The 24,599-nt window shown below is 43.7% G+C and overlaps 1 protein-coding gene across 4 annotated transcripts in view; it reads left to right on the forward strand.

Annotated features, from left to right (window-relative positions):
* The first annotated feature begins 415 nt into the window (after positions 1-415).
* Positions 416-24,599, forward strand: part of TBC1D9B (TBC1 domain family member 9B) — a 92,859-nt gene continuing 68,675 nt past the window's right edge. For 2 of the 4 annotated variants that reach the window (XM_053298501.1, XM_053298503.1), the window contains exons 1-6: positions 416-787; positions 11,449-11,559; positions 15,531-15,649; positions 17,182-17,410; positions 17,860-18,118; positions 20,852-21,059. In XM_053298501.1, coding sequence (XP_053154476.1) covers positions 670-787; positions 11,449-11,559; positions 15,531-15,649; positions 17,182-17,410; positions 17,860-18,118; positions 20,852-21,059 — 1,044 coding nt within the window. In that variant the 5' untranslated portion in view covers positions 416-669. Of the gene's footprint in view, positions 788-4,828; positions 4,911-11,448; positions 11,560-15,530; positions 15,650-15,730; positions 15,748-17,181; positions 17,411-17,859; positions 18,119-20,851; positions 21,060-24,599 lie in introns of those variants that run through there. The other 2 variants (XM_053298504.1, XM_053298505.1) reach the window with 2 other exon arrangements.

The raw sequence follows: 24,599 nt of genomic DNA on the forward strand, positions 1-24,599 counted from the left end.
GGACTAGCACAGCTACCAACGTTTTTTGTGTACTCAGAGAGTTCCGCGAATTAGTTTCTGTGGAGGTGAAAGGAAAGATGGTTCTCAAGCAGGGCTTAGCTTGAGCCAGACTCAGCCGTGGAACCCGTTGCCGATGCCGCAGTTCCATCCTGGAACCTCGGAGAAGGCCCGGAAGCGCATGAGCCTTTCTCTGAAGACGGACAACCCACAGGCACGACGTTGGGCTCGTGGTGCTGCACGGCAAGTTCCACCACAGGAGAGTTCCACGAGATTCTCTCTCTTCCAGGAACTATGCATAGAATAGCAGCGTCAAGCGGAGCGAGTCGGGTCCAGGCCTCCCCCCCCCGCCCCGCCCCTCTTGGTTATTGCTTATCGAATAATAACTTTAATCAATCGCGGGCTCCTGCAATGACCAAGTTGCGGGGGGTGGGGAGATGATGGCTGGTCTGCTCGGCTGTGCTGCAGCCAGGCCGCCAGAGGGCGCGGCCTGGCCAGCGCAGCGGAGGCTGCAGGGCTCCGGCGGCAACGTAATCAGCCCCCGTGACCCACCTGTGACTGTCGGCCGGGCCCGAAGTGGGGGAGCCGGCCGGGTGGCGGCGGGGCCGCAGCAGCAGCAGCAGCAGCGACAACGGCCTCCTCCTCCTCCTCCTCGCCATCACCACCCGCACCATGTGGCTGGCGCCCGAGGAGGTGCTGCTGGCCAACGCGCTGTGGGTCACCGAGCGGGCCAACCCCTTCTTCCTGCTGCAGCGGCGGAGGGGCCACGGCAAAGGGGGCGGCCTGACGGGTGAGTAGAGTCAGCCGCCCGCTGGGCGCAAGGAGGGAGTGGTCGCCTCCCTCCTCCAGGGCTCCTCCTCTCCCTGCCGTGGTGGTGGTGGTGGTGGTGGAGGAGGAGGATGGGCTGGGCCTCCCGAGAAGGGTTGCGGCCTAGGCTCCGGGCAAGGCCAGGATGGCAAGAGCGGCGAGAGGCTCCCTCACCCCTGCTGGGCTTTTGAAAGGAACTGGCCAGGAGCCGCCCACCCCCGGCTTGCAGCAGGGTGAAATGGCAGCCGCCGTGCCACTGGCCCGAGGTAGTAGCACGGGCGCTGAGAGCATCTCCAGGGGCTGCTCCCCAGCGGGGCCGTGTGTGTCTCCGTGTGCTGGAGAAAGAACCCCCCAGAGTGGTGTTGTTGAGCTGGAGCGTGTGTGAGGCTTGCCTCCCTTGTACATTGTGGCCTCGAGTCTGTACGGAGCAGTAGCTCTGACGTCCCCTCCTCTCTCCAAGACTATGCGCATTGGGATACATGTAGATCCCTCCCACAGGATGATGTCAGCAGGCTTTTGACTTTTTGAGGACGTTTCCATAGCTCCTGAAAGGCCAGCATCCCATGCATATTTTGAATATTGCAAACCATTCCATATGCGTCTGAACATCCATCATGTCTGCTAAAAAGATAGAGCAAGAAGAGTTCTGTGGATATCCATGGATGCTTTTGTATTTAGACTTACATTTCACAGTTGTTATAGCCATTCACATTCATAATAATGATGCAATCAAAACATTGTCAGAACCAAGCCTTTATCCTCTTGTTTTCTCTCTCTTATATATATGCACACATATATAGTTGCACTTGGCAAAATAATAAGAGAGTGTATGGTGGATCTTGCTTTCAAAAACTCCAGTGATACACTGCTTTAAACAGGGAGGGTAAATCTTTTCAGATGAATGCTGGCAGAAATCAGTAGCTTAGTGTTAAAAGGAAACTATTTTGAGATTAGCTTTCTGCACAACTACAGCAAATTTCCTTGACTGTAGTCACTGACAATGTTGTAAATTACTAATGCATCCTATCTCACCCATAAGCGAGACAGATATTGACTCTGTTCTAGATACAGGTTGTGTTTACTCACACCACATGCTCCCATACTTGTGTTATGTCTGTTCCTGCAGATCTGGAAAGACCTTGGATTAAATGCTGCAGATCAGACCTGTGCATGGCTGTGCACCACATGATATCTACATGTTTGTACTATAGATAGGTTTGGATGTGGGGCCAAGACAGTCTGCATTGACACAGGAATAGTGTCAGTGTTGTCTTTTGCCATATTGTTCCTATAAAACTAAAAGTATACAGGTGGCCCTCATTATTTGCAGTCCCAGCACCTGCAGTTTTGCATATCCACAGTTGGTCGTAGGAACCCATTTACTTTATCTGCAGTTTTAAAAATAGGCAAAATTTGCCTATCTGCAGTTCCTGGGTGGCCGGAAATGACTTCTGATGTCATTTCCAGGTCCCATTTTGCAGCACAGAGTAGGGATGTGCACAGAACCGACTCCCTTCGAGCCGATGGTGGTGTGCGGGTGGCTTTAAGGATGGGGGAGGGTGCACTTACACACACACACACACACACACACACACACACACACATCTGATGCGCTTCTCCCTCCTGCACTTTGCAGATAAATAGTCCTGAGGGGTGGCAGTGTACCTCCCTGCTGCCCCATTGCTTCTGTGACCAGAAGTGCTGTGCATGCACACGTCATAGGTGCAAGGCACTTCAAGTCACAGAAGCAACAAGGTGGCAGGGAGGTACACTGCCGCCCCACGGGACTATTTGTCCGCAGAGCACTAGAGGGGGAAGCACGGGCAGGGGGGAGGGGTAAGTGCACCCTCCCCCTTCCTTAAAGCCACCGGTTTGAACATGGAGTTCCAAACCTGTACAGCGAACAGGTTCATGCACATCCCTAGCATGGAGCCATTTAGTGGCTCTTTGTAAAAAAAAAAAAAACAACCGAACAACATCCTAATAATTTGGGGGGGGGAACCTCCCTCAAAGGGTGTGGGGGGCAGCTTTCTGTAGACCTGGAGGATTGGAGAGTATGGTACTATGCTTTATTCCATTTATTTCTACTTTTTTGGACCTTTTTTAAGGTCAAGGAACCTAACCCCCCAATTCCCATTGATGCAAGATTTTGTTATTAGCAATTTCCGTATCTGTGAATAATGAGGGCCGCCTGTATATAAGTTATGCTACAATGCTTTGGAAGTTTGAGAAATTGCACCTGCTGAATTCTTGCATCAACATGGCTGCTAAAGGTACAGGACTCCTTATATAATAACCGCCCTGAGCCTTTTGGAAGGGCGGTATAAAAGTTTTAATAATAAATAATATGGGGAGGTTGACTGTCTGATGCTTAGTTTTTACAGTAGTGTGTGCTGTCATAAGCAAAAAGACATTGCAGTCCTTGGGAGATATTGTTCTTGTGTAAGTTTTTGCCTCATATGGTATTCAAAGAGATCACTAATGCTTCCTGTTCACATCACTGATTGTCTGTTTAAAAGTAATTAATGCATAGTCATTTCTCATTATAGAGGATCTGAATGCCTTTCCTCATGGAAGTGTTATAGGAAAACAATGTTTACATTTTCCCAACAAAATTCTATTTTGTCACTGTGAGCATGTGACCCCCCTCCCACCCCACCCAATGTTTTCATTGCTTCAGTTAGTGCTCTGTGGAATGTGTTTATGAGAGTGTCATGGACACCTATTATTCAGTAGTGCTTGTGACATCACTGGTGCAAGCAACATGTTACTTCCTGAAAAATTAATTATTCAAGAACTTGTTTGGAGACAGATCACTCAGTATCTACTCAGTGCAGAAATAATGCTGTTCTCTTCAACACCAAAGATTGGAAGTACCCTGCAAGTTTTTGCATCCCCTGATTTTTCCTATGTGATCTCAGCCACCCCCTTATTTTTTTCACCATTAACCGTGGTGTATCCTTATGTCTGAATTGATGCTAATGTTTTCCATGGTTAGCTTTATATTACAAATCCTGTTTAAAGATAATCATAGTTAGTGTTAATCTTATTACAGTTTTAATGCTACACCATGGTTAATGCTGAAAAGAGAAGAGGAAATTTGTGTAAAAGAGAGGGAAAGAGAGCATATGAGCCTGTGAAGTATGCCATGATTAAATGTGGTTAAAATATTCCTTTTTTAAGTGTGACCCATTTTTAAAAAATCTGATCATTCAGGCTAGGCCAATAAATACTATGTTATTATTGGTGTGCTTTGTAAACTTTACTTGATTTTTTAAAAAGCTCATCTCATTATTCCGAAGACTTAGGCAGGTTGGGCGGCGCGGTGGGGGGAAACGCTAAAGCTATGAAAAAAACACTGGTTTATGCATTGACACATTTTGATTCATTTTACTATTCAGTAGTTGACATTCAGACTAACCCTCTCCAACACACTAGGGCTTTCCATTGCATGAAGGGGAAGAGACAAATTTCAGCAGTCTTTCTTTCTGTCTGCTGCTGTCTGTGCCTCCTGAAACTGTCTCTCTGAGGATGCCCCAGTCTTCAGGGATGTAATTTCAGAAGCCACTGGAGGATGCTCAGGGAAAGAGAGATAACTGAAAATCACCTGTCCCCCTTGCACAACAGAAAACCCTAGCACATTGGCAGAGGGTCCATCTGAATGGATGTCGGCCATTGAATATTGCATCCTGCAAACATAGCTATATTCCTGGCTGCTAATGGGTGTACCTTCCCCTAAATCCAAGCCTGAAGAGGCAACAGAACTCCTACAGCCCAGCATTCTGCCCCATATGTGGCTTGGTTTGTTCCATGCTGGAATGCTGGCCTTTATTATGAAGTAAGCTTCATTCCTGATGTTTTCTAGCAGGGAGTGTGTCTTGGGCTACAGGTGTATTGTATTTCAGCTTTCAACATCAGGCTGTGATGTTGTACAAATGTAGTGCTTGTGAAGTCAGAGGACAACTAGAATTTAAGAAATTCAATAAATTGAAACATTATCTGGATTTGGACATACTGAGCTTCCTGATAACTGGAGGTTATGGTTTCAAACAGCTTTAGAAATAAACATGGAAACACAAAGCTTAAGTTGCCTATACTGTGTAAAGGTACATCATTATCTTTTTGAATGTGTTTTAAAACATGGTTTACTGATGTCAGAAGATTTGCTGTGTAATGTAGGTGGAAATGAGAAGCCGCTGTTCTGCTAAGTCTGTGTAAGCTCTCCTGCTTCTACTTAGAAGTGTTGTCAAAGACACAGACTTAAGTATATGCTTTGGAGTTCATTGAATTGGTCCCAAAATCTCTTGGTCTTGTGTGCCATAAGATTGATGTCAGCTAAGATGGATGTTTTATTGACTTCAGATTTCCAAGATGTCCAGAAGGATCTCATTTTAGATACTGGGTGGCACTGTTCCCTCTAAGGTGTGCGTACATGTGCGCGGTCACAAGTTTTCTGATGTCTGTTCAGTTAGTTTTAGATCCCGCTCAGGTTGAATTAGGAAGGCCCCATTCTGAATGCATGTGTGCACACAGTACCTTGATTCTGCCTCCCAGAACAAAACTCATTCCTCACAGAGATGATAAAAATTAGAGGGACCCCTGCTGGGTGGCCTGTTTCAGCACTTTTAATCCTTCATGTCCAAATGTTCAGGTCTTCTGACCATGCATACTGCCTGCTATTCAGGGATCAGCAAGGGGTCACCATGCACTGACCCTGATTCATGGTAAGCTGCTGTGGATATATCCCTTTTCTTTGTGTAGTCATAAAGATTTGTCACCACCATAGAAAGAGGATCAGTTTTTAGCAGTTAATTAATCATGAAACTTATAAACAGATACAGCTTGGTGCTTATATCTCCTATGGATGTGCCTAGTATCACAAAATTGCCCGATCTGACTTTACAGGGTTTATTTTGTAAACTATTGTGCAGGTTTCGATCTTGCACCCTTCCCTTAAGAATGAATTGTTAATTGAGGGATGTTTAACATTTGCTCGACTCTTCTGCAGGTACTATACCTTGCAGTGTTTCCTTCACTCTTAGACCTTCATTGTTCAAGTGTCTGCTTTTTCAACTGCACACCAGACCTTATGCAAAACTTAGCCCCTTGACTTTGTGGACTCATTTCAGGTTGTGTGTGTGTGTGTGTGTGTGTGTGTGTGTGTTGCAAGGTCATGGATCTAGATAGTCTATTTCCTCCAAGGGTTTCTGGAGCTGGTCAGCCAGTGCATGCTCAAACACCTTGCCCAGGAAGGGAATATTGGCCACAGGCCTATAGTTGTTTACATCCTCTGGGTCTAGACTGGGTTTCTTTAGGAGTGGTCGAATAATAGCTTGCTTCAATGAAGCTGGGACCACTGCCTCTCTCAATGAGGCATTTAGAACCTGCTGGGCCCAGCTAAAAATCCCCTCCTTACTAGATTTAATAAGCCATGAATGGCAAGGGTCAGGCATGCACGTGGTGCATAATATTGGTGCATAGTATTTTATTTCAAGAAAATACTTCAGAAAACCTACACAAAATGTACCCCTGATATTTTTCAAAGAACAATGGTATATGAGATGTGAGCAGATTTAGAGCTAGGAACTGGATAAGGGGAATGGAGTTTCCGCCTAGGACTTGGATATTAGGTGAATGCCATGGGAGGTGTGTTGGTTTGCTTCAGTCAATGGAGCTGCTGCTTCTTGCTTAACCTTCGTATTCCAGTTATTAACAAACAGAGACTCTCCACCTTTGGACTGAATAGAACAAGCAATTCTGCTACTTCAGTGTCTGATCAGTGCCTTTCTATCACTTTAGTTAACATATTAGCAACTACACGCTTCATTTCATGGCTGAAGACTGGCCCTGATTCTTGAATGGCAAGGCATTGACCTGATTAAGTAAAGTCGTTTTGTTTTAATAAATGTGCCTTTTAGAAGTGGTGAAATCTCCATGTATTCTTGAGTCCTCTCCTACTCTAAAGTATTATTTTATTATTTTCTGTTGTGCCATCCTTGCAAGGAAGTTTCCTTGATCTCCCTGCATTTCTTTAAGACATAAACTTCTTTTCAGTTTAAGACTCCATTAAGCATTTCCAAAATGATTCTTCCTTCTGTTTAGTCAAAAGCAAATCGTTATTTCCTAAAATAAAGCAGAGCAGAAATATATGAAAATTAGGTTTGTTATAGGATTACTTGCAGTCTTAACAGTTGAGTTGTCCACAGTAGCACTAAGTTACCAGTTTATCTGATGCGTCTCTTTAGGGCTGGAAGTGCATCAATTTTTCAAATCCTAACTGAAATTCTGTCCTTTAATAAACATGGGATGCACACATTATTTGGTAGTTTTCTCTCTGGGTTGGTTCAGACGTGACATGGAACCTCAGTAAAATTTATCCTGGGTTTCCGAAATAAACCAGAGTAGTACTGCAAATGATCACCAGTCTTGGCTTGATTCTCTTAACCATGGCTTGTAATTGGCCCACCACTGTCTTCAACTCCCATGAAGGGCCTGCATGCAATTCCAGGCTGCCCTGCTTCTGGCAGGCCCTCGCACTATTACCTACTTCCCAACCATTGGTTCTAATTACAGAGGAGGCAGGCTCTCCTGGAACAAGCTCCTTCCACTCTTTCCATCCACTTCCAGAGTCCTCCGGACACACTCTGCTCTCTGCAAAAAGCAAAGGAGCTGTTACAGTGCTAATCTTTAGTCAGCTGGGTAGGCGACTGAAACACAAGTGGAGGAGAACCCGGCTCAAGTCTGACAGGATGCAGCATAGGACCATTTGAAGACTTATGCTGTAGTGGTGCTTGCGGCAAAAAAGAGATTTTGGTCTGCAAGCATTGCATCCGCAGGTTTGTGTTCAGCAGAACTGTTCCGGGTTGAGAGGAGTTTGATTTCTGCTTTAAACCAGTCCCCGGAAACATTCTGCTTTGATGCTTTGAATGGGTTCTTTGTGGACAAAATTTCCTGTATCCGGGCCAACTTGGACTCCACTACTTTTGCAGGGTCCATGAAGGAGGTGACCAGTAATCCCTCTTGCAGTATTAGATTGGATCAGTTTCAATCTGTGACTTCTGAGGATGTGAACAAACTGCTTGGGGCGGTGCGGCCTACCACTTGTTTTCTGGATCCTTGCCCAACTTGGCTGCTTCTTTCTAGCAGGGAGATTGTTGGAGGCGGTCTGGTTAATATTGTAAATGCATCGTTGAGGGGGAGGGGAGGGTGCTTCTTGTTTGAAGGAGGCAATGGTTAGACTGCTTCTTAAGAAGCCTTCCCTGGACTCATTAGCGATGGATAGTTATAGGCCAGTCTCCAGTCTCCCTTGGTTGTGCAAGGTGATTGAGAGGGTGGTGGCCAACCAGCTCCAGGCAGTTTTGGAGGAAACTGATTATCTAGACCCATTTCAAACTGGCTTTAGAGCTGGCTACAGGGTTTAGACAGCCTTGGTTGGCCTGATGGATGACCTTTACCGGGGAATTGACAGAGGGAGTGTGACTCTGCTGGTTCTTTTAGATCTCTCGGTGGCATTCGATACCATCGACCATGATATCCTTCTGGATTGCCTGGGGGAGTTGGGGATAGGGGGCACTGCTTTGCAGTGGTTCCGCTCCTATCTCTTGGGTAGATTCCAGATGGTGGAGCTTGGTGAAAGTTGCTCCTCAGAATGGGAGCTGTTATATGGAGTCCCTCAAGGCTCTATTCTGTCACCAATGCTTTTTAATATCTACATGAAACCGCTGGGTGAGGTGATCCAGAGATTTGGTGCTGGGTGTTATATATACTGATGACACCCAAATCTACTTATCCATTTCATCTTCATCATCAGGAAATGGCATTTATTCCCTAAATGCCTACCTACAGGCAGTAATGGGCTGGATGAGGGATAGGGACGTGCATGGAACTGCAGAGCTGCGGTCCAACGCCGGGGAAGTGGCTCTTTGAGGGCAGGGAAGGGTGCACTTACCCCTCCCACCATTTCCCCCCCGCTGGCACTCCGTTGTTTTCCAAAATCCATCGGGCAGAAGCATACTTCCCTGCTACCCCTTCCCCCCTTGTTGGCCAGAAACGTGGAAGTATAGTCTGCGCGTGTGCCCACTGTGCATGTTACGCACGCACATCATGTGCATGGTGAGCGCACAAGTGCGACAGTGGGCGCATGCGCAGACTATACTTCTTCCTTTCTGGCCAACAACGGGGGAAGGGGTGGCAGGTAGGTACGCTGCTGCCCCATAGATTTTAAAAAATAATGGAGTGCTGGTGGGGGGAAAGCGGTGAGAGGGGTAAGTGCACCCTCCCCCATCCTTAAAGAGGCACACACCCCTGCCGTCGGACCAGCGGAACCACCGGTTCTTCAAACCGGTTCGTAGGCCCATAAAGGGCCTCCAACCAGTTCCATGCACATCCTTAATGAGGGATAACAAATTGAAACTGAATCCAAGCAAGACATAGGTGCTCATTGTAGGGGCTCAGAATTTGAGGGATGAGTTAGATCTTCCTGCCCTGAATGGGGTTGCACTCCCCCGGAAGTGGCTGACATACAGCTTGGGAGTATTCCTGGACCCAGGCCTCACCCTGGTTTCTCAGGTGGAGGCTATGGCCAGGAGGCCTTTCCATCAGCTTCAGCTGATTCGACAGCTGCGTCCATTCCTTAAAGAGGACGACCTCAAAACAGTGGTGCATCAGCTGGTAACCTCCAGGCTTGACTATTGCAATGCGTTCTATGTGGGGCTGCCTTTGTATGTAGTTTGGAATCTTCAGTTAGTTAAAAATGCGGCAGCCAGATTGGTCTTTGGGGCAACCTGGAGAAACCATATTATGCCTGTTTTGAAACAGTTGCACTAGCTGCCAATACGTTTCCAGTAAAAATACAAAGTGGATAATACAAATATTACCTTTAAAGCCCTGAATGAGTTACCATAGAGAGCACTTTCTTCTACACAATCCACTCCACACATTAAGGTATCTGAGGAGGTCCATCTTCAATTACCACCAACACGTCTGGTGGCGATTCAGTGGCGGGCCTTCTCTGTAGCTGCTCCTGTGCTGCAGAATGCACTCCCGGCAGAAATCTGTAATCTGAGATCATTATTGGCTTTCTGGAGATCCCTTAAGACCTATCTGTTTGGCCTGGCCTTCCAGGGTTTTTAAACAGTTAAGGTTCGGTCTGGTTTTCCAGGGTTTTACAAACTGTTTTAATTGTTTTTAAAATGGTTTTATGTTATTTTTACAGTTTTTGATTTTAATAGTTAATTGATTCCAGCTTGTTTTAATGTAAACTGCCCTGAGCTGTTTTTGGAAGACCAATATAGAAATCAAATAAACAAATAATAAATAATCCTTCCATCCAGCAGCAGCAGTCTTGCACCAAGCACAATTAATTATTTCTTAGCCACTCTTACTCTAGCAGAAAGCCACACTGATGTCTTTTGGGGAAGCTGAGAGATTTTGAAAAGAACCAGAAGGAGGAATGAAGTAATGGAAGGACAGGATTAATTACAAATAGGTGATCTGGATTTAAATAGTACAAGAGGTTAGGCAAAAGGGACTGCTGTTAGAAAATGGAAGAAAGGCAAACTGTCAAGAATTGCATACCTGAACAAAGGAGAGATCGACTGACAGGACCCACCAAAAAGAGAAAGTTGTGGGGATAGATCAGGAAACCAAAGGAAAATTTCCTGTGGATGCAGTTTTACTGTTGAAAGAGGGGGAGAAAATTTAGGGCAGGACTGCTATCAAGTGTTAAAGCTATGGGAGAGAAAGAGGAGGCACAATTTGGGGAGCAGACCTACATCGTGGCTTATGAATATGAAGAATCCTCATTCTTGAATGCTTGTTCTTCATATTCCTTGGGGCTTTGTCAGCAGAGAGATACTAGAAAGCTGGCCAAAAGGTCTGTATTGCTCTCCCTTCCACAAACATTTCACACAAGTCTCCCTTGTAAGGGGGAGCAGTGAGGCACCCCACTGGGCTAGCTGGCAAGAAAAAGAGGAACTTTCAGCTTTGCTCTTGTTTGTAAAGAATAGACTACAGGACAAAATAGAGAGATAAATCATGTTGGGAAATGGATTTCAGCACGCCCCGTAATATCCAGCCCATTGCTGTGACAGCAGGCTGCTGTAGTACTTCAGCTCAGGTGGGGGTGAAAGTAGTGCAGGAGGGCAGAGTGGTCTTTACTTGACTTTGCTAAAAGCCTCTAGATTTAAAAGGAAAGGTGAATCCTGACAGCAACTTTGTTTCTAGGTAGAGATTGGAGAGATAAGACGTTGCTAGGCAGATTAGGGGAGGTTTTTTTCTGGCATCAGTGAGAGACACAGCCTAGTGCAGCCATTTTTCATTACTGCTCTGGACTGGCTTCTCTGTGAGCAGCAGCTCTTGGAGAGAGGAGTCAAAGAAACAAACCATGGTTTATTCTGAGAGTAGGTTTGGACATAATGCAGAACTAAGGTTGAGTTTCACTTAGACAAGTCAACTTCAAACCTAGGGTCCAGACCTTAGTCAGGTGGCCATAAATAAACTGCGGTTATTTCCATGGCATGGGTTCAGATAAGGGCATGTAAGTTACAAGAAATAAGCTGAGGTTCTGTGTGACATCTGAATCAACCCCTCCCTTCCTCTAAGACCAGATTCATAATGTTTGTGCTCTGCATCTTTGTTTCTTAGGTCTGCTTGTGGGAACCCTTGATGTGGTTTTGGACTCCAGTGCTAGAGTTGCGCCTTATAGGATCTTGCACCAGACACAGGATTCTCAAATCTATTGGGCAGTGGCATGTGGTAAGTACTATTACAAATCAAAATAAGCAAGAGGTTTTAAAGGGGAAATACTGAGAGGTGTTTGCTATTTTCTTCAATTTCCCCCTTTTAAATGGTCTTGCAGTGATTCCCCAGACTTCTTTTTGAACAGTTTAGGGGCACTTTTAATACAGGTAATCAGAAGAATCTGGGTATCCATGTCGGTCATATATATATGGCATGCACTTCTGGAATGTGGCTTTTGTGCACAGCCAGAATTCTTTCAGCGGGTGGAACAAAACAAAACCATCTTGGTAGGAAGTTTAAAGAAAAAGATTCCTAACAAGTGCTTTTCTTGCAGAAATGTTTTCCATTAGTCCTGTACTTCTTTTTCAAAGAAAGCAGTTACAATATGAAATTTTTCCTTTTGTGTGTTCTCAGAGTAACACTCACAGTCCTATGTTAAATTATGCTGAAAAACCATGACTAGCCCAATGTGTTGTTGTCAAAGAAGGATGTGGACCTCAGTTTCCCAGATGAAACAAAGCCAACACTCTAGTTTATGCCATGCTAATGTAGTAACTTCCAAGTGTTTTATCTTCTGTGTGTTTCTTACAACAGTACTGTGATGCAGGCCACTTTTTTTCTCAGTTTAAATCAGAAGTTTACAATGATTAACTTGCACTGGATCATCTAGTGATTTTATGACAGAGCTCAGACTCAAACCAAAGACTAACACAGAATTCATTCAACATGCTGGCTTACAGAATGGGTGAATAAGTGGGACAGTCCAGGAACGTTCGGGTGGGGGTTGGTGGGCAGAAATGGGTTTCATTTGATTGATTGATTTTTAAACTTCTTTTTAAAAAATAACTTTTTATTCAATTTTTCACAACATAAGATACACACATGCACACACACAAAGAAAAAAGAAAAAGAAAAACCCACAAAAAAAGACAAGAGGACTTCCATCTCATCATTAGAACAAATATCAGTTACAATACCGAAGTCTTGCCTATAATGTAATCGTTCTCCCCCACCCCACCCCCAGTTAAATCGTATGAAAGTCAGCTCTAGGGCATTTTTAAAACATTTTTGTTACCACTCAAAAGCCTGATAGAAATCCATTTTATAATATGTTTTTAGGTAAATAAGAAGAGGGTCCCACTCCCTTTTAAATGATTCAAATTTATTTCTTAATAATGCTGTTAGCTTGGCCATTTCTGCCAACTCTAACACTTTAAGTATCCAATCCTCTTTCCTCGGGCAATGGATGTCTTTCCATTTGTATGCAAATGTCAATCTTGCTGCTGCTGTCAGATACATGAAGAGGACCCAGTATTTCCTAGGCAATGAACTGTTGTCAATGCCTAATAGTATTGTTTCTGGGCTTTTAGGGAAAGTCATTTTAAACACTTTCTTAAGCTCATTGTATATTAAATCCCAACAGTCTTTAGACTTATTACAAGCAGAGGCGTATCTAGGGTAAATAGTTCCTAGGGCAAGCACAGAAATTGTGCCCCCTGTCCAAACATCTGACACCCATCTTTCAGGTAACTTTACCATAATATTAGCTGAAAAATACAAGTCAAGCTTGTTAATCTTTTAATATTTCAAAAACTATTCAGCAGTGGATATAGCCAGACCGAAAAATGCTGCAAAACTACAAATTTCAGTATGCTGGGCTCATGAAATACTCAAATAATATGTGGAGGTGTACTTGGAAAACTAAACAGAAGTGCCTGTCTAATTCTCTACTATGCATTGTAGCATCACTATTACATAAGTTTTAAAAATAAATGGAGAATTGGACTTTTCCCAGATACTCTGAAAATAATTAAAGGATATGCAGAGTAAACTGTGTCACTACTTGCAATATATTCTACTATTTAAGAAAGACAGTTAAAATGAGAGAAAGAGAGAAACTCCCAGTGGGCCTTAATACCAAGGATTTCACACTGATTCAAAGACAAATTCACCATTAGTAGCCATATTATTAAGACATCACATTTAACTCACTTATCACAAGAAGCAAAGTAAGAGCAAGTGAATACAACCCTAGCTCATAAGCTTCATCTCAGTATTCACAAGCCCTGATTCTGTTAGTGCTGAACTAAATATGTGTACCGTTGTTTATATTATTATTATTATTATTTTAAATAACCTGTAGCCCCTTTGGAGGGCTTCCTAAAGGCCGTGGGGGGGGTCTGCAAAGGTTCCCCTTCCCCTCTGGCCTCTAGGGCCTCACAGGGACCTTGTGAGCATGTGCGGTGGCCATTTTTAAAAATAAATTTTGTTTTTAAAAAATGGCCGCTGAAAACAAAATGGCCACCGCACATGCTCAAATGGCCTCTGTGAGGCCTGGCATGGCCTAGGGCCTCACAGAGTCCATTTGAGCATGTGGGTGGCCATTTTGTTTTCGGTGGCCATTTTCTAATTTTAAAAAATGGCGCCCCCTTCAAGTGGCGCCCGGGGCACGTGCCCTGCCTGCCCTATCCTAGATACGCCCCTGATTACAAGTCCACCATAAATGTATATAGGAACGCTCCTTTTTTTACACTTCCAACATTTGTTTGACATGTTCTTGTACATTAAAGCCAACTTCTTAGGAGTTAGATGCCATCTGTACATCAAGATTATTTTCCTTTAAATTAAGGGCAGTGTATTTCATGTCTTCTATCCATAGTTTTTCCCATTTCTCCAAGTCTATATTGTAACCAAAATCCCAAGCCCATTTAATCACTGAAGATTTCACTATTTCCGTTCTTGTATCTTCCAATAATAACAGATCATACATCCTAGAAATTAGTTTGTCTTTCTTGTCACGCAACTGTTGTTCAGATTCTGACTTTGATTGATTAAGACCCTTTTTACTTGAATAAGGTGCTAATCTGGTGATACTGAAACCAAGAAATATTCCAATCCTGCATAAGATCTAGTTTTTTAAGTTCATATTTTGCACCTTGGGGAACAAGCAGTTGTCGATACGCAGGCCATGTCTGTTACATATTTTTCTGTTTTCTAGATATAACTTCCAGTGGAGATACCCAAAGTGGAATTTTTGGTTCTAACACAAGTTTGTTTTTCATCCATACCATATATAGGCTTTTTCTAACATAGTGATTAAGAAGTCTTTATTTACTTTTATCATAAAATAGATATGCATATTTTAAAACTTGATACCCCACTCTTCAGCAATAAAACAGCTTGCCAAAAAAATCCCACATACAATTTAAAATGAAATCAAAATGCAATACAATAAAACATATTGGCAGTGTAATAAATACTAATAAGCACTAAGCATTAAACCATAAAACCAGCAACAGTTTAAAATAAAAAGTGACTGGAGGGCTGGGGATAAATCCCACATAGTAGCAGAAAATAAAAAGCAATTGTCCCATGCCAAAAGCATTCAGAAGAGAAATACATTTTTATTTGACATCTGCAAACACCTAGTGTGGGGTGCAGGTAGGACGTTCCGCAAAACGGTGCCCCAACTGAGAAGGCCCTGTTCCTTATTGGCATCTTCCACACCTCAGGTAGAGGAAGTCTGAGCAGGACCTTAGATGTTGAATTCAACACTCAAGGGGGAACATAACAAGAGAAGGCAGTCCTGAAGGTCCAAAGTATGTGGTCAGTGACACTCTGTCACCCAAGGTCTTGTCTGTATGTTCAGATAGAACAAGCTGGATGATGATGATGATGATGATGATGATGATGATGATAAAAATCTCATCAGAAGGAGGAGTAAGAACCTCCTACACACTCTGTAAATAACAGGAGTCCAGCTGGAATGGATATGAATGATTTAATTTGCAAAATGCTTCACAAATTAGTCACAGTGAACTTCTGAGGGTTCTCTATCTCCCCCTGAGGGTCAAGCTCTAAAGGTCCTGCACTTCTTGGATAAGCAGTTACTTCCTTGATCAAGCATAGTGTTATATGTTTTTATGCTGTAAATTGTTTGAGAGTAGAAACTGCTATTTTATTACTGTTTCTTCATTTCTTATTAGGCTCATCTCGTAAGGAAATCACAAAGCACTGGGAATGGCTTGAAAATAACTTGCTCCAGACTCTCGCCATCTTTGATAATGAAGAAGACATCACTACTTTTGTCAAGGGCAAGATACATGTAAAGGCACTTATTCCTGCAGACTTTTTCAATCTTTAGCACCAGAATGAAGAGAGAGTCTTATATGCTGCAGAATCTGAATCATCATGTGAAGCTCAGTATGGGAAACAAGCTTGCAGTTTATATTATGAGGGAGGGAGGGTAGTGCACGAAGAGACAGTTATCTATGATATATATGTTTTAACTGATACAATAAAATAGTGGGGCAATTTAACATTCCACTATATCATCAGGCCTGCACAACATAAGGCCTGGGGGCCAGATCCGGTCCACAGGGACCTTTTTGCTGGCCCAAAGTTTTGTGGTGCTTGAGGTGAGGTACAAAATGCCGCCTTGCCCCATGGACCTGGTGGGGGTCAGCCCCCTTTCAGAATTGACCTTTGAAGGCATTGAAAGTGTATGCGGGACAAGGAAGAGGAAAGGTTGCTAGGAGCCTCCTCTTCCCTCCTCATGCTGTGGGTAACTAATACTTGCTTTCATTAATATTTTTAATCATGTTTAATGTAATCATTAATGTGCTGAAAATTTCTGTGCTGAAAATTTACCTCAGCCCCTGCCTACCACATCATGGTCGGTTCTGGCCCACCAGGGTATTTGACTTGTGCACCCCTGCACTATATGGTTAAAACCAACAGCACCTATATGATTGTGTTTTGTGCCAAGGGTCAGTTTAAACAGACTTCCAGGAGTTTTCACCTATTCTTCCTCCTGCTCAGATGTGTTGGCCTACGTCCAGGCTAAGAGTAGCATGCACATAGAGTGGAGGGAAGAGCAATTTTTGGTGATTCTCTGCCTCTGTTTCATCTACAGCTGCCTGTGCCATGCCACAAAATGTCCCTGAGGGGGTAGTTGGACCCTCAACAACATATTTTCAGAAGCTACAGGTAGCTTCAGAGTGAAGGAGAGATTGCCAAAAAAAATGCCCCTGAGGATTGCAACACATTTTCAAAAGGCACAGGCAGTTGCAGAGGGAACAAGGGATTGCCGAAAACCACCACCTCCTTCCATGTGCAAGTGGAGGCATTCCTGTGTCCTCTTAGTTTAAATGTAGGCGGACCACTGCTGCTTTGCTTTTCTCTTGGATGTACGTGTTCCTTTCTTTCATTGCAGTTTTGCTCCCTTGATTCCTGTATAGCTTTCTTTATGGATAAGAGAAATACAAGGTCTTTCTACACAGACAACAGAAGAACATAAAATTAATACAGTACAACATTAAAAAAAATAAAATTCATACAGTTGTGTGAGCTTGAATATACATGTAGCTTGTTGCTAAATATGTCACTGGCTGTATTCACTGGGTAGTTGTGCATTTGAGCAACCATATTCCACTCAACAAGCAGAGTCATCATGAACAAAACAACAAAATACTGAGTTTTGATTGCTTAGGAATGCAGTACATACCCACAACAGAAGCTAGCCTCAAGTATCAGACCTATGGGCTATGATTATCAAATCAGCAATAACTGAATAACCCCAAAGCTCACTTTCTGTGGGGAGGTTTCTACTTATTTTTTTCTTCTTCTTTCCTGTAGGGCATTATTGCTGAGGAGAATAAGAATCAGCAACCTCAGGGGGAAGAAGATCCAGGTAAATTTAAGGAAGCAGAACTGAAGATGCGGAAGCAGTTTGGAATGCCTGAAGTAGAGAAGCTGGTAAACTATTACTCCTGCAGCTACTGGAAAGGACGTGTCCCCAGGCAAGGCTGGCTGTATCTGACTGTTAACCATCTCTGTTTCTATTCCTTCCTTTTGGGCAAAGAAGGTAAGCTGTCAGCCTGCTGACACCTAACACTTTTAATTGGTTTGATATTATTGCCTCTTTTAAGATGGGTTTGGATCCAAGGTTGAGCTGGTTAACTCTAACTATGATTAACATCCTTCCTGACATCATAGCTAACCCATTTACTCAGTGGAGAGGGCAGGGATTCTCATCTCAGAAGGGAGTGGGGAGGAGAAGCATGCATGCCTGTGGCCCACTCTTGATTAATTAGCTGTTTTGCATCTTCAGTGGCCCCAAAAATATTGTCTGGCCAACCTTTTGCATCATTTCCTAGTTCAATTACTGTCTTTTGGTAGAAGAACACTGATGAGTCATGTTATAATCAGGAAAATAGAAAAAGGTAGCTTGTAAGCATTCTAGGCTTTCATTTGTTTAAAATGTCTGTTAGCAGACTCATGGTGAGTGGCAGTTTGTGTTTGCATATTTCCTAGTGACCTTAATAGTCCAGTGGGTGGATGTAACTCAGCTGGAGAAGAACGCCACTCTCCTGTTCCCTGAATGCATCAAAGTGAGTACTAGGGACAGTGAGCTCTACTTCTCTATGTTCCTCAACATCAACGAGACCTTCAAGTTGATGGAACAGCTAGCTAACATTGCCATGCGGCAGCTACTTGATAATAAAGGTTTTGTGGAGGACACATTGCTTCCCAAGCCCAGCAAACCTTTCAAGAATATCTCAGCACTCAAGAGGTATGTTTGTGTATGTCTCTCTCTTCCAGGGTTTGGGGGGAACACAATTGAAAGTAAAAGAAAGTTTGTGTATTATCATGAAATGTCCATACTTGCTAGCATTGTGAAGTTTTGTTTGATCCCAGACACAATGAATTGTTTAAAGTGTGATCATGGCATGGATTGTATCCTGAATCTTCACACTTGGAGATCTTGTGTTGTCTTCAGTATCCTGTTACTGTCACCTTTTGATTTTTTCATAAAAGGAAATAATTAAAAAAGAGAAAATTAGAGCACATTTTTCACCTTCATGGGCACAAAAGGAACACTTGAAAATGTGCATTCATCCTCTAGTTAAAACATACGTAGGTCAAAACTGGACATGTGGATTCACCCACTCTCTTGAACATAGTTTCTAGTCCTCCCTCTCCCCACCCTCAGCAGAGCACTATTGTCAGAACTGGCAATAGCTTTGGCTTGAACTACAGTTGCTGAACCAAGCAGCAGAGCTTTCTGCATTTTCTCCTTAAATCTCCCAACCGTTAAGCCAGGGCTTGTTTTCCCTCTCTCATTCCCCTCCCCACCAGTGCTGCTGCAGAAATTACAGAAGCCAGAAAGCATGAGAGAGACATTTTCTAGTAATTGGGGTTTGGCTTTCTACCCAACAAAGCTCCCAACCCCTTCTCATGATCCCCAGGTACGCTCCCTCTGACATATTGTTTCCGTGGTCTAGGAATCTTTTGACTTGGACCAGGGATGTAGGGAGCTTGCCTGTGGCTGGAGGACAAAGTCCTGCTGGTGGCTCCCCCACCTCTTTTTATTTTTAATCACACACAGAAAATGTGCACACCCCAAGCCACACCCCCTACGCCTGACATTAGATGCAGGGGCTGATTGGACACGCCCCCTGCACCTGATGTGTGATGCAGGGGATGTGGCTAATGCCCAGGAGAGGGTCCATTCAGACCCTCTCCCATCCTCCCCAACAAGTGTTGCATTGAAATGCTCACTGGCTGGACTCCCCCCCCCCCCAGCCAATGTTTCAATGAATTCAATGAAATACTGGCTGGGGAGGAAAGGGATGTGCCTCACATTCCCAGCCAGCGAGCTTTTGTTTTGCTGGCTGGGTGTGGGAGTGGGCAAGGGGGTGCCTTGGCAGACCCCCAGACCCTGGCAGCTGAGGGATGGTCACCTCCCCCTTGCTTCGTTGTCCTCACACCCCTGACTTGAACATTATACTTAATAGGAAATATGACTTCTATGGAAATTCATGTATATGAAGCCATTCTATTAGGGCTATTCCAATAGCAAGGGTTTCTAGTTTTAGATTATATGCTCACTCTGGCCCACCATGGCTACAGAACCTACATGCAAATGGATCTGTATAAGTCATGACACAGCCCTGTGTTTCGCTATTCCTCTAACATGCATTCAGTCATTCACTTGATATGCCAGGTAATTACAGGGAATGGGAGATCTGTGTCCCTCCCCATCCATCTCTCTCTACTCCGTTAGGAGGATGGGGAAGGACTTGCTGGAGATGTAGGAGGTACAGACAGACTTCCCGCTCCTCATAATGAGCCCAAGTAATGAATGTTATTATTATTATTATTTCAGTTTTTATAGGTACATGTTTAGGTAATTTCTATAGGTACACGTTTCGGTACACGTGAGGTGGTGAGTGGCAGAGAAATGAACTGGGTACAATGTACTTTGAGGATTCCTTCACACATTAGTGCTGCATCCATGCTGGACTGGATCTTGCTGGCTGTTTGTTTTTTGGAGCAGAATTGTAGACACCTTGCCTGTTTTCCCTGCAGTGTCTTGTATGCCTCATGTTTGATTCTATCCCAGAGGTCCAGACTTTGACAAAAATTCCAGGGAAGAAAATCCAGTACAAAGCCTAACTCTGGTTATAAAATTCAGAATAAAGTACTTTCTTTAATAATCTATTCAGATTTCAGAATTTAGATTTTCTGTTGCTAACTTATTTGAACTGCATTGCATAATAGTGGAGGGACCCTGTTCCAGGTTATTAACATGGTGTCTAGACCAGTGTCACACATGAGGAATAATATCATGCATGCAACGGGGTGCTTTTAGTTGATCTCCTCTTCTCTCTGTAGCTGCCTGTGCCTCCCAAAAATATGTCCCTAAGGATTGTGGGACCCTCAGGGACATTTTCTAGAGGCACAGGCAGCTGCAGAGGGAAGGGGGGATTGGAGAAAATTGCCTTTCCCAGCTGCATGCATAGAATGTTATTCTGCACGTTATTAGTCTGAATGTTATTAGCCTGGATATTGGCCATCACCTTTTATGTACAGTAGCCCATTGGGAATAAAGAATTTTTTTGAAAGGCTCCGAGGGATAATAACACTTAAGCTGTTGATATTGACACAGTAGCAGTAGGTACAGACATCCCTAAAAACAGGAGTCATCTAAAGTAAAGTTGTGCCATCAAGTCGGTGCCGACTCCTGGCGACCACAGAGTCATGTGGTTTTCTTGGGTAGAATACAGGAGGGGTTGACCATTGCCATCTCCCATGCAGTATGAGATGCATTTCAGCATCTTCCTATATTGATGCTGACCGATATCATGTTTCCCATAGTCTGGGAAACATACCAGCAGGGATTCGAACCAGCAGCCTCTTGCTCCCTAGGCAAGTTGCACCATTAGGTGGCTCAGGAGTCATGTAGAGTGAATGTATTGTTTTCCCACTAGGTGAATATTTCATTTTCTCTCTTTTTCTTTAGAGATCTCGATGCTCGAGCCAAAAATGAGTGGTACCGTGCTACTTTCCGATTACCTAAGGATGAACGTCTTGATGGACACACAGATTGTACTTTGTGGACTCCATTCAACAAAATCCATATCCTTGGCCAGATGTTCGTTTCCAACAACTATATCTGCTTCGCTAGCAAGGCAGAGGAGGCCTGTCACCTCATAATTCCACTCAGGGAGGTGAGAGCTTGTTTCTGGTGATGAGTTCTCTCAGAATCAGGGCAACTTTTTTCATTGGTTTTAGTTTCAAGTTAGAAGATTGTAAAAATTTTATTTTGAGCCTCAAGATGCAAGTAAGATCCAGCTCTGCTGTCTTGTCCCTTCTTCTTCTTCTTCTTCTTCTTCTTCTTTTTAAATAAAGGTGAAGATTTTATGTGGCAATAATCTAAAGAAGCAGTGTATATGCATGCTAGAGACCCATGCACGTGGAGGGCTTTTTTTCCAGTTTTTGTCAAAAGCAGCTACCAGAGCTGAAAAGCCAAACCACTGTTTAACTTAGCATAAGAAACTGAAGAGATCTTGACGGTCTGAGACCAAACATTCAAAGTGGATGTGAATCTGGTGTTTAAGGCAAAAAGGGTCTTTCTTCATTGGATTCCTTGCAACATTTTAATTCTTTGTTTTCACATGCACTCTGCCATCTTTCTCTCTGGAGGGAAAAAAGTTTTCAGGTAGATGTTTATGGCACTAGCCTCCATATGATGGAGTTGTCTGTAAGGTAACAGTCAAAGCTGCAAACTATCTACAGAAGGCTAAATCTCCGTTACTGAACATCTGTTGTGCAGTCACAAATTCAGTGCAGGCACTCGCCATGACAGTTCCTGCAGCCTTGCCCACCCTGATAGCCATGATCCATAGCCACTGTTGCAATTAAAAAACCCAAACAAATGGCCTCTTTATATTATTCATATTTTTAAATGTAGTATTATTGTTTTGTGTACAAACATGCAGACTGTAAAAACAAACGCCTCTTTTTAAAAGAAACCAAAGTACTCTGGACTATAGTAGTAGCACCACCAAACAGTTATATTCTGAAGGAAAGAGAGGGTGATAAAAATGCAGCACTTTATAATTGGGTGGACATCTTAATGACAATTTTTAGTTGTTTTGCTCTATGGCCTCCCAAATTGGAATAATTTCAACATTCTGGCTAGCAACCACTCTATTTCTGGTGCCCTCAGGAACACGCTGAGTTCTTAGCCACAGATCAACTTATCTCTCTCTGGTTGCCACTGCCCCGAAGATTGCCCTTTCCTTTTTCTTTTGTTTTGAACAGCAGCAGATCGCCAAGGTTTCAGGCAAGAATCTACCTTGAGATGCCAGGGATTGAACCCTAGGACTTTTTGCTTGCATAAGTTTTAAACAGGCACTGTACTCTAAAACCTATGGTACCTGAGCTGTGGTCCCTTCCCATGGGAAGCTGCTGTATACCAAGTCAGTACATCGGTCCATTGATTGCAGTATTGGCTAGGTGCACAAACTGGTTTGGAGGCCCTTTTACAAGCCTCCAAAATGGTTTGAATGTCCAGTAGTTCAGCTGGTTCAAAGGTGAGGGGGGTATCTTTTAAGGATGGGGGAGGGTGCTCTTACCCCTCACACACACACCGAGCACACACACCGAGCACTTCTGGTCTGAGAAGGCACCAGGGCTGCAAGAAGGTATGCTGCTGCCACACTGGACCATTTTAAAAGACAGTGCTGGTGGGAGAAACGCAACAGGAGGAGTAAGAGCACCCTTCCTCGTACATAAAGATATCCCCAGCCCCACCTTCGAACTGGCAGATGCCAGTTCTATGCATACCACTAGTATTGCCTACTCTGACTGGCAGCAGTTCTCCCAAGGTTTCAGGCCGGAGTCCTACCCAGCTCTACCTGGAGATGCCAGAATGGAATCTGCGACCTTCTGCGTGTAAGGATGCAGATGCTCATCCACTGAGCTGTGTCCTCCTCCCATAAGGGGAATATCTTACAGCACTCGTATGTAGTTTCCCATCCAAATGCAATTTGGAAAATACAGTATGCAAAAGCATACTGTAGGTACTGCAGTTATGGGAGGGGGGCACACCATTGTGGGGGCCACCTCAGGTCCAGATTAATTGCATTGGGAGAACTTGGTGAGCCCTTTGAAGTCCATTGTTTATATTACAATGTCTAGTGTTAAGCCCCCACCCAAAAGTCCTGCTATGCTACCTCATTGTGGCAGAGGAGGTGTTCCTGGGAGGGATGAGTGAAGTATGCCGGGAGGTATACTCCCAATAGGGTCACCCAAAGCGCAAAGGTCATCCCAGATGCCCAGCTAAAGCAAGCAGGCACCTATATTGGGCAGCAGTGATATAGGAAGGTGCTGGAGGCGGACGATCACTTCAGTGACAACGACAAAGGCATCAATTCATACTGTGCAGGAGAAGGCAATGGTAAACCACTCCTGTATTTTACCAAGAAAACCACACTGATAGACAAAATAGAATGATTGTCGATGTAGTGCCGGATGATGAGCCCCTCAGGTCGAATGGTACTCAGCATGCTACTGAGGAAGAGCTGAGGATCTCTGAGTACCGATGGTGTTTACAACGTAATTAGAATAAAGCCTTTTGGACCTCTAGCGGCTGATGTTGCCGTGTGGGAAAATAAAATCTGAAGCTGCAAAGACAAAACTACAATGGGAACGTGGAACGTAAGCAGCATGAATATGGGAAAGCTTGACACAGTGAAAGATGAAATGAATCGACTGAAGATTGGCGTTTTGGGCATCAGTGAATTAAAATGGACTGGAATTGGACACTTTCAGTCAGAAAATCATACCATTTTCTACTCAGGACACGAAAACCAAAGAAGGCATTGCTTTGCTTTCATAATCAGGAAGGATATAGCAATGGCAGTACTTGGGTACAATGCAGTCAGTGACTAATATCAATTAGATTTTGTGGACAACCCTTTAGCATGACAGTTCTTCAAGTCTATGCCCCAACGACTATGCAGAAGAAGAGGATGAGTTTTATGCTCAAGTCCAGTCTGAAATTGACAGAACATGCAAGCAAGATGTGCTGCTGGTGGTTGGAGACTGGAATGCCAAAGTTGGAAAAGGTAAGGAGGAAAACACAGATGGCCTATATGGCCTAGGAAACAGAAACGAAGCAGGAGAACAACTTAATTTATGCCAATCCAATGATCTCTTCATTGCTAACACATTCTTCAAACAACCGAAGTGGTGCCTGTACACATGGACATCACCAGATGGAGTACACAGAAATCAAATTGATTACATTATTGGTGCAAGGAGGTGGAAGAGCTCAGTTATAACAGCAAAGACATGGCTGGGGGCCGACTGTGGAACAGATCACGAACTGCTCATGTGCAAGTTCCAAGTCAAGCTAAAGCAGAAAAACAAAGCTATCCAGCTTCCACGATATGATCTTGAGAATGTACCCACCATTTTCAAGGAAAACATCAGGAACCGCTTTGAAGTTCTGAACCTCATTGATAGGGAGCCAGAGGAACTGTGGAATGAAATCAAAGAAGTTGTTAAGGACGAATGTGAAAAGATACTGCCAAAGACCAAGAAACAGAAGAAAGCAAAATGGATGTCAGAACAGACAGTGGGAATTGCCAAGAAGAGGAGAAAAGCCAAAGTCAATTAAAGATAAAGACCTCAGGAAAGAACTTAAGAGGGAATTTCAGAAAGCTGTTAGAAGAGATAAGGAACAGTACTACAATGACATC

Source organism: Hemicordylus capensis, chromosome 2 (genome assembly GCF_027244095.1).
Source record: "Hemicordylus capensis ecotype Gifberg chromosome 2, rHemCap1.1.pri, whole genome shotgun sequence".
NCBI lineage: Eukaryota > Metazoa > Chordata > Lepidosauria > Squamata > Cordylidae > Hemicordylus > Hemicordylus capensis.